The sequence below is a fragment of the Vigna umbellata genome, chromosome 3, assembly GCF_029865625.1.
Source record: "Vigna umbellata cultivar VRB3 chromosome 3, Vumbellata_1.0, whole genome shotgun sequence".
Classification (NCBI taxonomy): Eukaryota; Viridiplantae; Streptophyta; class Magnoliopsida; order Fabales; family Fabaceae; genus Vigna; species Vigna umbellata.
The window spans coordinates 13,837,055-13,851,854 of NC_142167.1; the positions used below are offsets into that span (position 1 = coordinate 13,837,055).

The following is a 14,800-nucleotide window of genomic DNA, read 5'->3' on the forward strand; positions in this document are numbered from 1 at the left end:
ATACATGAGTATGAGAATAATCTTTGCTTTTACTTCATAAAAGAGGGAGAAACATTCAAACATGCGCATGTCTCTTTGTGATCTCTAATTAATAATTATAAATAAAAAATGTTTTTATTACCAGTTGTGTTAATATGGTGTAAGCCATCTTTAAAAAGGACATTTAGAACAATTAGTCCAATTCTACTTACACTTCCCTTTTTTTTACCAATACACTCCTCCCGTTTATTTTCTCAAACTATTGGTTAGTATCACTTTTCCCATCACTCCATCTTGTTTTTCCTCATATTTAATCCTCTTCCAAAAAAAAAAAGTCATGAATGTTTTTCTTTGTGCTAATTATCTTTCAAAAAAATACGAAGTTTAACTATCATATGGTTAATTTTTGGGACCAAATCTTCGATATAGTACGAGAAATGTGGTTTTATTTTTCGGTAGAAAGTTGCCTTGAGTGCCTAAATGCATTTGGATCCCTTTGTGACGTTTAGGTTGACCAAATGCAAGTATCATCTCAGTATTAGGTGGCCAAATCTTAAGAAAACTCGAATAAATTTTTTGGTTGTCATCATTATCTATTTATAGTAATAATAATAATAATAATTCTATAGTAATAATTACAAAGGAATAATAAGTGGAGTAAATAACACCATGAAGTATTATCTTTACTTATTTTTTTATTATGTTCACTTTATCTTACGCTTTTTTGGAACCTAATGGAAGCTGTAAGTACATAACATTCCCATCATAGTTTTCGACTTTTCGGTAACTGTACCATATGATGACAATGCTTCAGTTTTCTATGTTATCTTTTTAATTTTCTATTTTCATTCTCATCTTCTTTGCTTTGGTGGGTTCTATAAAACAGCAGTGCAAGTTAAGATCGAAACAGCCAATTTTACCTTTTTTTTTTGTCTCTTCCTCAAGTATTGAAACTGTTTACTTACTACAACCAAAACATTTTTTTGTGTTTTTTAAATATTTTTATTTTTTCTTCAATATTTTCTTAATTCTTGGTGAAAATATCAAGATTAAAATTATATTCTTGAAGCTTTCTTAAAATTACATATAACTTGTTTTCTCCAAGATATATGTGATGAGTCGAACTTTGATTCGTACAATGATTACTTTAATCTGAGTTTTGAAAAGACCATTTTAAGTCTCTTCATCTTCTAACTTAACTTCTTTGCTAAGTCATTGCTCCTATCTTCCCTTCTCGCCTCAGGTACAAGTTAATCTTCTTCTGCAGAAAATATCTTTTTTGTTTATTGTTGCTTTTTTCTTTTTATAAAAAATAACCATGTCATTATTTCTCTGAATAAAACACACCAACGTATGAATGTAAAATATACTTAGAAAGTGTTACTGATATGACATAAAAACAAGAATACCATCCCATATTTGAGAACTTGTCTTCACTCAAAGTGTTTCTCTTTTTCTCTTTGTCTCTATTTAAGCAATTCATCGATCAGAAACTACTGGAAAATTAATAGCTATGGGAGTGCCTGCGTTCTATAGATGGCTGACTGATAAATATCCCAGGGTGGTGCAAGATGTAGACAAAGCCATGCAAGACCCAAATGGAGTGAAATATGATAACTTGTATCTTGACATGAATGCCATCATCCATCCATGTTTTCACCCTGATAGTAATCATGACGATGTTCGTTACTCACTTTTGTTCATATACTTTCATTTTATTTATTCTTGTGCTGTTTTTTTCTTAAGAAGTTCATGTTGTCATTAGATTCCACTTCCAACAACATTCGAAGATGTTTTCAGAAATGTCTTTGACTACATTGATAGACTTGTCGACACTGTTAGGCCTCGCAAGCTCGTCTACATGGCTATTGGTGAGTGAGACACCAGACTTTCATCATTAACAACTGAACTTTGTTGATATACTTCTTTATTTTCTTGCGTTAGCAACTGAACTTTGTCTTAGAAATGCAATATCCTTCGGTTATTAAGTGTAAAAGTTGAGACACCTTCGCATGAATGCATTGTGTTTCAGTATCTTTGCTTGTCTTCTAATGAAAAGTTGAACTAAAGAGGTTCTGTGTTTCTCATGCACAGACGGGATTGCCCCACGTGCCAAAATGAACCAGCAACGTTCAAGACGATTCCGAGCTGCTAAGGACAAAGAAATTCATGTGGGTTATTATTCATCAATTATTATCACTGTCATAGTTAAGGCCTTGAATTTATCTCTTGTATCTGTGTAGGAAGCTGAGGAAGAGAGGCTAAGGAAACAATTTGAAATGGAAGGGAAACAAGTTCTTCCTAAACAAGAGTCTGAAGTTGTAGATTTCAATGTTATAACACCAGGCACTGAGTTCATGCATGAACTCTCAAAGGCACTTAAGGGCTATATCTCTACAAGGATAAATTGTAACTCATTATGGAAGGATATTATGGTATGACATGCATTGTCCACATTTCAGAAAGTTCAACTACCACTAAGAATGCTTCATTCGTCCTTGCTTAATATTTTAAATCATTGTTATTGTCTTCTTTTATATCAAGCTAAATATTATTGTTTTTTACCTTGTTAATTTTGAACTTAGGTGATTCTCTCCGATGCTAATGTTCCCGGGGAAGGGGAACATAAGATTATGTCATACATACGCAAACAGCGTACTCTGGAGGAGTATGATCCAAATACCTGTCACTGTTTATATGGCTTGGTGAGTAAATCATAGTAAAAGTTGTCTGACAAAGTGATTGTTTCTTCTGATATTCAATATAAAGACTATTTTGCACTGTAATTCAGGATGCTGATCTTATAATGCTTGCACTGGCGACTCACGAGCCCCATTTTTCAATATTAAGAGAGGTGATGTTGATATTAAAATATATATATATATAACTTGTGTAGCTTAGCGTGAAAAATTAATAAATAGTGTATACACCTATAATGTCTGTGATTGAATTCTAACTTTTGTACTTTCATTTAGTTACAAACTGCTATGCATGATAATTTGTTAATTTTGGTTATAACTATCTTGAGAGTTCTGTCAAGAATGATTTCTTATTGGTTGAGACTACCCATTACAAAGGAAAATTAAACTCTTGAAGATATACTATTTTACTTTTCTGTACAATATCTCACATTCTAGACATGTACAGGATGTCTCTTTTCAGCAGCAACCAAAAGTAGCTGCCAAGCCTTTCAAGGTATAATAGTTGATTTACATTCTTCAACTACAGCTTTGTTGTTTATATGATCATGAGTCTTATGAGTTTAACTGTGCAGCTTTTGCACATTTGGCTACTGAGGGAGTATATTGAGTTAGACATGAAGATAGAAAATCCTCCAAAAACTTGTAGCGTTATTAAGCTTGAGAGAATAATTGATGATTTCATCTTCATGTGCTTTTTTGCTGGAAATGATTTTCTGCCCCACCTGCCATCTTTGGATATTCGTGAGGTTTGTTGGACATTTTTTGAATATAAAGTATTAATGCATGGTCAGCTATATCATTACTTGTTTTTCCCAATTTTTTCAGGGGGCCATTGATTTGCTAATGACTGTTTACAAGGAAGAATTCAGTACTCTTGGAGGACATCTAGTGGACATGAACAGGGTAACACTGTTACTGTCTCATTCCTTCTTTTGTCTGTGCATATCTTTTTCTTTTTTCTGTTACCCTTATATCCCAATAATCTATTTTACTTAAAATCGTTGTGCACCTATGAAAGCAGGTTGGAGAAAAAAATGCTGCTTTTATGAAGTTATCTAGAGTTGAAAACTTTATACTTAAGGTTGGTACATATGAAGAGAAAATCTTTAAGAAAAGATCTGAAATACGAGAACGCAAATTGAAAAGGCTTATTCGAGATTATGAGGATGCCGTAAGTTGAAATATATTTGAAAAATTTACACATCCCTTTTTATTTTACTGTAAATTTGGGCTCATGTGTTTCCCTGATTTTCGATGCAGAGGAGGGAAGAAAAGAATGAAAAATGTTTCTTTGATCTTGACGATGAAAATACTTCTGATTGCACTCTTCTGATCAAGAAGGCACCAGATTCAAAGTTGTCTCTTTTGGCGAATAATGTTTCTGCTACACATGCTGAAGTAAGTTGTTGTATTGTAAATCAGGAGTTTCTGTCTTCATTTATACAGTTTTGTTGACACCTTTCATGGATTCTCTTACAGCAGCATATTAATGTTGAATTGTTAATAATCTTTTTTCTCCTCACTGTCAGATTGAGCAAAACACAAAGGATTTAAAAGATGAATTGAAGAAAAGTATTAGACAAAAAGGTGACTTACTTTTGAGTGAAGATTTCTTAGTTGACAAGGTATGCACTATATGAATTAAATTACAATACATCTAGTACAGTCTAACTAAATTAAAGATTTACATATGTATAGTAAGTTTGTTGATATTCATTATAAGAATGATATTTGCTTGGTAAATCATGTATTAAATTATCTTTCCACTAACATTGTCCATGAAAATTAAGCTCCTAAACATGCTCTTTTTTATTACCTTTCATTACAGATAAAACTTGGAGCACCTGGTTACAAAGAAAGATATTATAAAGCGAAGTTTTCTGTGGAAACTCCTACTGACATTGAGGGAAAAAGGAAGGAAATAGTATGTGGCTCTACAAACAACTTTGCCAACTGTTGTTTGTTTGGGTTTGGAAGACTTTTCTTGTTTTACCTTAAATATGTTGCACTAGCAGGGTCCCTTTTGCTATTCAACTTTCAATGTTGGTAGTGGTGGTGATAGATTGCAATTTATTTGTAGGTCCAGAAGTACACTGAAGGATTGGCATGGGTTCTTCAATACTATTTTTCAGCAGTTGCTTCCTGGACATGGTAAGCCAATATGGTTTAATTTATATATATAACTTGAATTTTAATGTGTAATGCATTATACAAATATGGAAAAATACAAAAAGACATGAACGTTGCAATATACAGGTTTTATCCGTTCCACTACGGTCCATTTGTTTCAGATTTAAAGGGCATGAGTCAAGTGAGAGTAAAATTTGAAAAAGGTGTCCCATTCTTACCACTTGATCAACTTTTAAGTGTTCTCCCTCCAGGAAGGTAACTTTCTTATGTTGTCCTATTTGCCACTCAATATATATATATATATATATATATATATATATATATATATATCCATTACCATGATGATATCTAATTCTACTTTTGTGCAGTGCTCATGCTCTTCCAAAAGCCTATGCACAACTAATGCTAGATGAGAAATCTAGAATCCTTGACTTTTATCCTCAGGGTAAGCCAGTTTATCTTGTTTGAAGCATTTTATTCAATTTTTTTGGTTCTTTTTACTTTGTTTTCTCTTTCTTATCATTGCTTTTTTTGTTTTTTAAGATTTTGAAGTTGACACTGAAGGAAAACGCTTCACCTGGCAGGTTATTTTACCATGTTTCTTCTATTAATTCGTATTGTTCCTTTTGTCAAATTTTGAAGGGTAATAAGTACTGATGGAAACAAATGTTTGTGTGTCTTTTGCCTAGGGAATTTGCAAACTTCCATGGATAGATGATACCCGGCTTGTGGCTGAAACCAAAGAACTCAAAAATGAATTATCGGTGTGAACTACTAACTTGATAAGTAGCATAGCACACCACAAATTTACATACTTCAATTGCTAATATTTTATGCATCGATCTCCTCAAAATCTCTCTTATTGTGTTTTATAGGAAAAGGAGGCCATAAGAAATTCACTCAAGGCTGATAGCTTGTTTGTTAGAAGCTCTAGCAAATTAGCAGAGAAATTTGGCTCTCTATCTGTTGACCCAAATTGCAAGATAGACACGAGAATAAGGTTCTCAACAGACTCTAACACAAAATTACAACCGAGACTGACTCAATAAACCTGCTAAATTTTGTGATTTCTAGTAAATTTTTTCTCTGATCATTTTTTCATGGCTACTGCATGTTTCTTCTTTAATGATTGCAACCTTGCATGTACTTTTCTGTGTTGGAAATAACCCACAGTTCAATGTTTCCTTTTTGTTTTCTTGGTACTTTAGCAGTGATGGCATTGGGGGTACCATAAGTCCTTGCCATGAAGAAGCTTGCTTGGACCTTTGTGACAACAAAGAAGATCGTGTCTTGTATGCTACTTAAAATCTGAACACAGTTTTCATTTTCTTAATTTGCATTCAACTTTTGAGTAAACTTCCAATAACCGTGACATCGTTCATGTTTTAGATGTGTCTATTACGAGCTTCCTGCTGGTAGTAATCACATTCCTTGTTTACTATCGAATGTGAGCCTTCCAGAGAAGGTAAAACTAAAAGAACTTTCTTTTCTGATAAAGAAAAAGTATGTATATTGTATAACATTTCAAATTTTTATAGAAAATCTTTGAAGGTGATATCATGGAAACTGAACTCTGGCATGAACGTCAGAGAAATTTTAGTCGTTCTGAGAGGTACTTTTTTTTCCCTACATTAGAGCATGTGGGTTTCGTATCTCAGACAAAATCTCTTATCTTTTAACTGGCCAACTTGATAACTCAGGGTGCAAACTCAAGACAAATGGAGGAGTGAAAACAAGAGCAATAGTTCAAGGGTTTTCTCACATTCAAGTAGACAACATGAAAGAAGCTTTTCATCAAATGGAAGTAGCCAACATGCAAGAAGCTTTTCATCAAATGCAAATAGCCAACATGGAAGAAGCTTTTCATCAAATGCAAATAGCCAACATGGAAGAAGCTTTTCATCAAATGCACCTTCCTTTATACACAAAGGTGCTGGTGTTGGATGGGGTTCAGGTAGAGGGAGAAAAGTTGATACAGTGAAAAATGAAAGAATTCCTAGTCATGAACAACATAATGATGCAGGCTCCTACCATGTAACAACTACTAGTGACACCACATCGCAGCTCTTTGTGAATGACTTTAGACAATTCAGAATATCAGAGTCTGGTCGCATGAATCAGTCAAAGAATGCTTATAATCATGAAGCTTCACAATCTGAGAGACCTTTTGGTCGGGGACAAGGTAGGGGTGCATCTAGTAGCATTTCATTGCGGCCTCAATGGAGTGGTGCAACATCTCAGCAAGGGAAAGATCGTAATCGTTGGTAAAATGTTGTTGCTATGAAATAGAAGAAAAGAAACCAGGGGTGTTGACTTTTACTTTGACCTTGTGGCATTGTGGAATACTTTTTTGGTTTTTGGTATAGTTGTATATGACTATTTCAGGGTACAACATTTTACAGGGTGTACTAATTTTATATGTCATGTTCATCATGATAAGGTCAACTTTTTCTCTTTTTACGGTTACTTCCTTTTTTGTGATTTTTGTGCAAACATGCTTGCTCCCTTTGTCTTACACTGTGCTAGCACATGACAATTTCAGTATTATCTGGATATGTTATTTTTTGCTGCATCTTTTTTATACTTTGCTGCTACTTTTTCTTAAAAGAAAATAATTAGACCATAACTTGTAAAAGTTGCAACTTAAACGAAAATATTTAAACTAATTATTAATGTTATTAAGAGTCATCACTATCAAAACATTATCAAAAGTGTAAAAGAAAACTCGTTTATAAGAAAATAAACTCTTAAATAAGTTATATCATCTCTTACGCCATGCGTTTTTTTATCGTTGTTTTTCTTCTTGTCTTCCTCTCTTGCTTTTTATATGTATTATGTGAAACAGATAAAGCATTAAATAATGGGTCATTATCATAATTTATCTGGTATTTGGTGTTAGATGCATTTTTTAATCATTCTTAGCTTTGATTATAAGGTCAACCTAACAAATTTAATTTCAGTTTGATGCATAATCATCACTTAATTTTTTAATATTTGTTATGTAACACAAGCTCTAGTTAATTTTTTGGTTAAATATGTTTTTAGTCCTTTAACTATCAAACGATTTTATTTCTAGTCCCTTTTCCAAACTTTGGTACACTTTGATTCTTGAAAAATGTAATTGTTTGTCCTCCATGACCAACGACGTTAATTTTTTTTTAAGTGGCTAATGGTGTGCCACATGAAAGACCAAATCAAATTTTGTTTCTGACTCTAATTAAAATTAAAAGAAAAAAAAAATTAAATTGTAGGGTCAAAACTGGAATCATTTTTTTTTCTTCGTTCAAGGGTTATACGGGCAGTCTTTTTTTTTTCATCTTCAACCAGCCATGGCCAACACCAGGTCGATCTCCAACTATTACACTCATTTTCTTTTACGGGCACTTTTTTCCTTTCATCTATCTTCAACTCAAATCGCAACATTTATCATATATTTTTCACTGTCTTTCACTTTTTTTTCCTTTCCCTTTCCCTAAACCTATTCCCCCAAAAATCGCAAGCACACGCATCCACCCAATCAACCAAATCCGTAATTCCTCGCCCCTAAAAAAAAAGAACTTTTTAATATTGATATTACAAAATCTGGCTTCAATCATTACACTATATATATGTTGAATGGAGTTGTAGGACACTTACAAGGAAAAACGAATATAGCATGAATAGTTCAAGTAATGAGTAGTGAGACTCAGCCTAAAGGTCGATGGACGGAGAAAGAAATTAATAGATATGGATGAAAGATCCATATTAAACCAAAAGAAGGAGATTTGTGTTGCACTCTTGCAGTCACCAAGTAATTAAAAAATTTCAATCCTTTGATGGATGATAGTATAGTTAAACCACTTCGTTCAAAGACATTTGGGTACAGTTTGGAATGGTGGGACTTTACAGTTATCTTAAAGCTTAAATTTGATTGAGGATGATAATATATGCATCGGATCCTGGAAGAATAGCTCCTTTCCTTGGATATATATTGAAGATTCTAGCACTAAAATGATCGCAGACATTAAGCATAGAAAACTTAATGTGATACAATTAGGTTTGCACTAAGAGTTGATCAATGAGAAAGACTTCAATAATTTAGATTGAAATGTACCAAATAAGGGGTCTTTTTGTTTAAAAAAGCACAAGTAGACCAAAAAACTACATTTTTTTATGGAGGTGATGTTTTTTTCTTTCTAACTCTGTTATTTTCAAACACTTTTTTTAAGCATAAACTCTTAAAGAGGTGGCAATGTTATGAATCTTGCATCGAGTAGAATAGAAAGCTTAACATGACGTTTAAGTTTTGAGGCACTTTTACTTAACGACGCTAAAGAGCCAGCCATTGAAGACGAAGAAGAGAATGATGATGAGAGGATTCTTACAAAAACTGGGAAGGAGAGGGGAAGAGTATTATCAAGTGTTGGCCAAGGCTGGTTGAAGATGGAGAAGAAAAGAGTGCCCACAAAACCCTTGAACGAAGAAAAAAAGGGATTCCAGTTTTGACCCTAAAATTTAATATTTTATCTTTTAATTTTAATTAAAGTCATAAACAAAATTTGAATTGGCCTTCCACGTGGAACACCGTTAGCCACGTTAGAAAAAAATTAACAAGTCATGGAGGATAAAAAATTACAGTTTCCTTAAGGACAAGAATCAAAGTGTACCAAAGTTTGGGTGAGGGATTAAAAATAAAAACGCTTGATAGTTGAGGGACTAAAAACATATTTAACTCTTAATTTTTTATTAGAATTAAGTGGGTGGTAATATTTAATATATCATTAGCACATGTGACATCGTTGTAACATGGTCCAAAATTTGACATTAAAAATATGTGATGATATTTTTATAAATATTTTGTTAAAATTAATATTGGACTTTCTCACAATAAATGTCGATTTGGAAATTGATATTAACTCTAAGATCAATTGTGAGTGGTCTCATGACATCAATTTGTGTTTTAAAATTTTAGAAACAACGTCAATGTCTTTATCTTTTTCTTTTTTGTTTATGCAAAACTAACCATGAAAGTACAGTATTAATGGCACCAAACTCTTAGGAAGAAGTTCATCAACCCATTTAACTCCATTTTGGTGTTGTGATATTCATTTGGTTTCAAACTTTCATTCTCTATATTGCATTTCACATTAAGGTTAATGTTTAGCCATTGTTGTGTATCCTAGAGATTGTGTTTTTGGATTTTTGGGTTAACTCTGATTTTGACTCAATTTTTTTTGTTGAGAATTTTATTAGGTTGTTTTCGAAGGTAAAATTTTCAACTCTTAGATATTGGTCACAGATTCAGGGTTATGAAGATTAGATGGTAAAAAACTTCAAATAATCATAACTTTTTATTATAAATTTCAAATGAAGACACTTCACTTTCATTGTTTCAAATGGGATGACGAATACTAGTCAATTTTGAAAAGGATTCAAATTCTAATAAATCCACGACTTAATCACCATTTTTTATTTTCTTAGTATTTATCACAAAATTTTCACTACTTTATAATTATATTTAAGATACTCATACTACTTAAAAATTCTGAAACTTTAATCTTAGTTTTTATATTAATTTTTTATGATTTTAATGAAAGAAAATAGTAATGATTTTTTTTTTAGAAAAAAACACAAATTAACATATATTATAAATGCAACACAGCTTTGTCCCGATAACAAATGTTAATTTGATGTATTATATTATTACATCAAACTTGAATAGATGTTAAAAAACTAAAATATCCCATTTTAAAAGTTTTCTTTTTCTTTTCGTTTTAGTATGTGTCTTTAAACAATCATTGTTTTTATCTAATAGTTGGAAAAGTTTGAGAAAACTATTATCAAAGAAGTGATAGTGTGACTAATTTTGTTTAAGATAATAACAAAATTCTCGGTCTTTTAAATTAAAGATAATATTAAGATAAAATTTAGAATTTGGTTTAAACTGACTCATTGTGTGAATATTAAGATTATTTTTTAAGTTTTGGATTAAATTTTGGGAGAAAATAGTTATATTTGGTGACGACAGTAGTTAATGTCAAATTTTCAAATGTTGTGTCATTTCTCTGCATGCTTACTTTCTTCTCCAAATCTCTGAAACCATTTTCTCCTCCTTCTCTCTAAGATTTCTTAACCTTCTCTCTACAAAATCTCACTCTTTTCTTCTTCCGGTCATCAAGCAGACCACACCTGAGCATTCCCGGCATCGAGGGCGTTCGTTTGAACCGATCAGTTTTCGGTTCCGAGCTGGTAAGTTCATCTCTCCCTCAATTGTGTGGTTTTCTGGACATGCAAACCAAGTTCTGATTTCATGTGTTGATCACTCTTCTAAAAAGAGAGGTTATGATAGTGTTTTGGTTTTTACTTGGTTTAGTTTGAAAATTGTTGAGCGTTGAGGGTAGAAGGACTTGTAGTGGTGAAACCGTATTTTGCCTCTGTGAACGTTCGATCACGTTAAGAGGTAAGGGAAACTTATATAATTTGATTTAGATTCTTGCTTTGTATGGATGCATATTCGTTGATTTTTGAATGAATATGAAAAATGGTTGTTATTGCATTGTTGACTGTATGAGGAACTGGAATGATATTGTGTTTGATGATTTGGTTGATGATGAAATATGGTATGTTGTTTAAAAGTATTGATGATTAATGAAAGCCATGAAATGGGTATGGATGTTGTCGAGAGTCAGTATTGATCATTCAATTATACCAACGTTCGTTATCAGTAGCGTTCGTTCTTAATAAGTGTTTGGTATTAGACCAGCGCTCGTTCGATATAGTGTTCAGTTTTCCTGTGGACTCGGTTGGAACTGGGTTCTTTCATTTGGAGAGAATTCTAGTTGAAGACTAGCGTCTTCGTTCCGTTTGGTAATATTTGTACTTAAGCGTTCAACCAAGGATATTCATTCCTTGGTATTTGATTATAAACTTCAGTATATCTATATGTATTTGTATATTTTGTTCGTTCTTGAACATTAGTTAAATGATATCTTATATTTATCAGGTCTTTATTCTATAAGTTAAGTAGTGCTCGGTCTTACACCAAATGCTCGTACTAAGTAGTGCTCGGTCTCACACCAAACGCTCATACTAAGTAGTGCTCGATTTTACACCAAGCGCTCGTACTAAGTAAGTGCTCGTTCTTACACCAGGCGCTTGTTCTCATTTTCTGTAATCTACCTTTATAATAAGAGCGTTCGTCCAAACTCAATAGCGTTTGCTCTCTATAGTGCTCGGTCTTCGACTAACATTCGTTTTCCTTGATGTTTAACTCATTAAGAAGCTAATATTTATTGGTGTTCGATTTCTTCATATGATTCCATCAAGTGCTATTATTTGATGTCCTACAGTATCTGTCTTAATTGTTTTCGGCCTAGAGTCTTAGTACTCGGCCTAGGCTTTACGGTGTTCAGTTTGAACTCTCAAGAGTCAGTCCATTAAATTGACTCACATGGAAAATAACGTTCAATTATATTAGTCTTTAAGAAGTATTATTGTATTCAGTCCCTTTGACAACAAGTGAGTAACTCTCTCGATTTGATCTATTTTGAGTTGGAGATATCTCAGTCTCATTCCTAGTTTTCAGTCTTGTTCTGGGTTAAAAAACTAGCGTTCGGTATTTGGTATCCTACGGGATCTTTATTCAAATTGGTTAAGTTGAGGTTTTAATAATGAAAGATGATGGAATATGATATGGATGAAATGACTTTGGTTATGAAAGAGTATTTTGGGGAGGAATATCTCATGAATGAATATTGGAATTGGTAAAGTATGAATGTGGATAAAGCTAAGTTGGCGGTTCATACTGATATTCCGTGATTACTCGTTTCTCACGTAGAGAAGGGTAAGTCATGTGTGGGAATGGCAGGAGGTCCTAGTCATTATGATTAATTTGGACAGATAGGACTAACCTCGGATGGCAGCTGTTGAGGGTATCCTAGTTACTACATCACCCGGGTGCACGAGCGTCGTAGCTACACAGAATTCATACAGTCCGGAGAGTTAGAGTCTAGTATTAGGCTTTGCATGAAAGAGTTAATGATTTATCTGGTTTAATTGATTTTATGTGTCGCAACCGGAATCGCGACGGGACGACGATCCAAATCAGAAACGGGTTTTAAAAAAAAATTTGGAGTCGCCACCATAGTTTATTATGGAAAACTATGGAAAAAACCTCAAAATGATAAAGCACGGTCCACGAAAACCAAAGATTGGGTTCGGGAGTCAGTTACGCGTGGGGAAGGTGTTAGCACCCCACAACGCCTACCCTAAGGCAGTACCTTTAACTAAATGCACGAATATGATGTGGTTTTTCAAAATGTTTAATTATCCCCTAAAATAAAATTATAAATAAACAAATATATTTTTTTAGTTTTTTGGGCCCGACAAGGATTGACCTTGCTCCTACGTATTCTCATTCAAAATGAGAAATCAGGGTTACGTAGTTCTAGCTGAAAGACTGTTTGTTTGTTTGAAAAAGCAGATGTTTTTTTTAATTTTTGGAGATTTTTATGTTTTTAATATTTTCGAGAAAAAAAGAAGGTAATGAGTACTAGGCCGACGCGAACGGTCGCACGAGTACTCATACCTTTAAAATGATATTTAAATATTTTTAATTATTTTTGAAAAGAGAGATAACGATATTAAGCACTAGGACGATGCGAACGATCACACGAGCACTCATATCGTTATCTACTTATTTAGGACGACTTAAAAGTATTGAGTGCTAGGCTGATGCGGACGATCGCACGAGCACTCATACCCTCGTTTAATAATACGTAAATAAGAGAGAAAGGTATTGAACACTAGGACGATGCGAGCGATCACACGAGTGTTCAACCTTTAAAACATATTTTTGAAATTTTATTTAAGAAGAAGAAAAGGTTTTTAGCACAAGGACGACGCGAACGGTCACACGTGCGCTTAAACCTTTAAATATTTTGGTAATAATTTTTATAAGAAAGACGAAAAGGTTTTCTAGCACAAGGACGACGCGAGCGGTCACACGTGTGCTTAAACCTTTTCAAAATATTTTTATTTAATTTTTTAATTTTTGTAAAAGAAAATGAAAAGATTTTCAGCACAAGGCCTACGCGAGCGGTCGCACGTGTGCTTAAACCTTTTCAAAATATTTTATTTAATTTTCAATATTGTATTATTAAAATATATATTTTAGAATAAGTAAATGTCTAAAATAAATAAATAGAACAAAATAAAATAAGACAATAAAGAAAAATAAATAAACAAAAGAAATTGGAGAGGCCGAACGGACGCTGGGAAGAGATTCAGAATAACGAGCGTTCGTTAAGTAAAGAACGAACGTTCATTGGAGGGAGAGGACGAACGTCCACTGGGGAACATAACGGACGGACGTTTAGAAATGTGAGCTGAATGACGAGCGTTCATTGGGCAGATGGTGAACGAACGCTAAAATATGAGCGTTCGCTGTGGAAGTGGCGAACGAGCGCTAAGTAACGAGCGTTCGCTGTGGAAGTGGCGAACGAGCGTCAGTAACGAGCGTTCGCTGTGGAAGTGGCGAACGAGCGCTAAGTAACGAGCGTTCGCTGTGGAAGTGGCGAACGAGCGCTAAGTAACGAGCGTTCGTTGTGGGGATGGCGAACGAGCGCTAAGTAACGAGCGTTCGTTGTGGAAGTGGCGAACGAGCGCTAAGTAACGAGCGTTCGTTGTGGAAGTGGCGAACGAACGTCGGTAACGAGCGTTCGTTGTGGGGATGGCGAACGAGCGCTAAGTAACGAGCGTTCGTTGTGGAAGTGGCGAACGAGCGCTAAGTAACGAGCGTTCGCTGTGGAAATGGCGAACGAGCGCTAAGTAACGAGCGTTCGTTGTGGGGAGATGGCGAACGAGCGCTCATTGGTGAGAATGTTGAACGAACGGTCAAAAAGGCTAAGGATAACGAGCGTTCGCTCTTTTGGATAACGAGCGCTCGTTGGCGAGAGTGCTGAACGAACGGTCAAAAAAAGCTAAGGATAACGAGCGTTCGCTCGTTTAGA

At 34.0% G+C, this 14,800-nt stretch overlaps 1 protein-coding gene across 1 annotated transcript; it reads left to right on the forward strand.

Moving 5' to 3' along the window:
* The first annotated feature begins 1,492 nt into the window (after positions 1–1,492).
* LOC124826530 (5'-3' exoribonuclease 3-like) lies at positions 1,493–7,097 on the forward strand. The gene is made up of 24 exons (XM_088110354.1): positions 1,493–1,660; positions 1,745–1,850; positions 2,074–2,150; positions 2,223–2,414; positions 2,565–2,684; positions 2,771–2,833; positions 3,127–3,174; positions 3,254–3,427; positions 3,507–3,584; positions 3,703–3,852; positions 3,942–4,079; positions 4,211–4,306; positions 4,510–4,605; positions 4,762–4,832; positions 4,938–5,066; positions 5,180–5,256; positions 5,355–5,395; positions 5,501–5,575; positions 5,687–5,811; positions 6,023–6,103; positions 6,201–6,276; positions 6,350–6,423; positions 6,512–6,563; positions 6,672–7,097. The coding sequence occupies exons 1-24, from the start codon at positions 1,493–1,495 to the stop codon at positions 7,077–7,079; spliced, it is 2,715 nt and encodes a 904-aa protein (XP_087966480.1). The 3' UTR covers positions 7,080–7,097.
* Positions 7,098–14,800: the final 7,703 nt, after the last annotated feature.

Bases quoted from the DNA above. Each gene is read 5' to 3' on its own strand.
- LOC124826530 (XM_088110354.1), top strand. From the start codon at position 1,493: ATGGGAGTGCCTGCGTTCTATAGATGGCTGACTGATAAATATCCCAGG. The intron at 3,585-3,702 runs GTAACACTGTTA...CTATGAAAGCAG, and splicing joins ATCTAGTGGACATGAACAGG to GTTGGAGAAAAAAATGCTGC. The intron at 3,853-3,941 runs GTAAGTTGAAAT...TTTTCGATGCAG, and splicing joins TTCGAGATTATGAGGATGCC to AGGAGGGAAGAAAAGAATGA.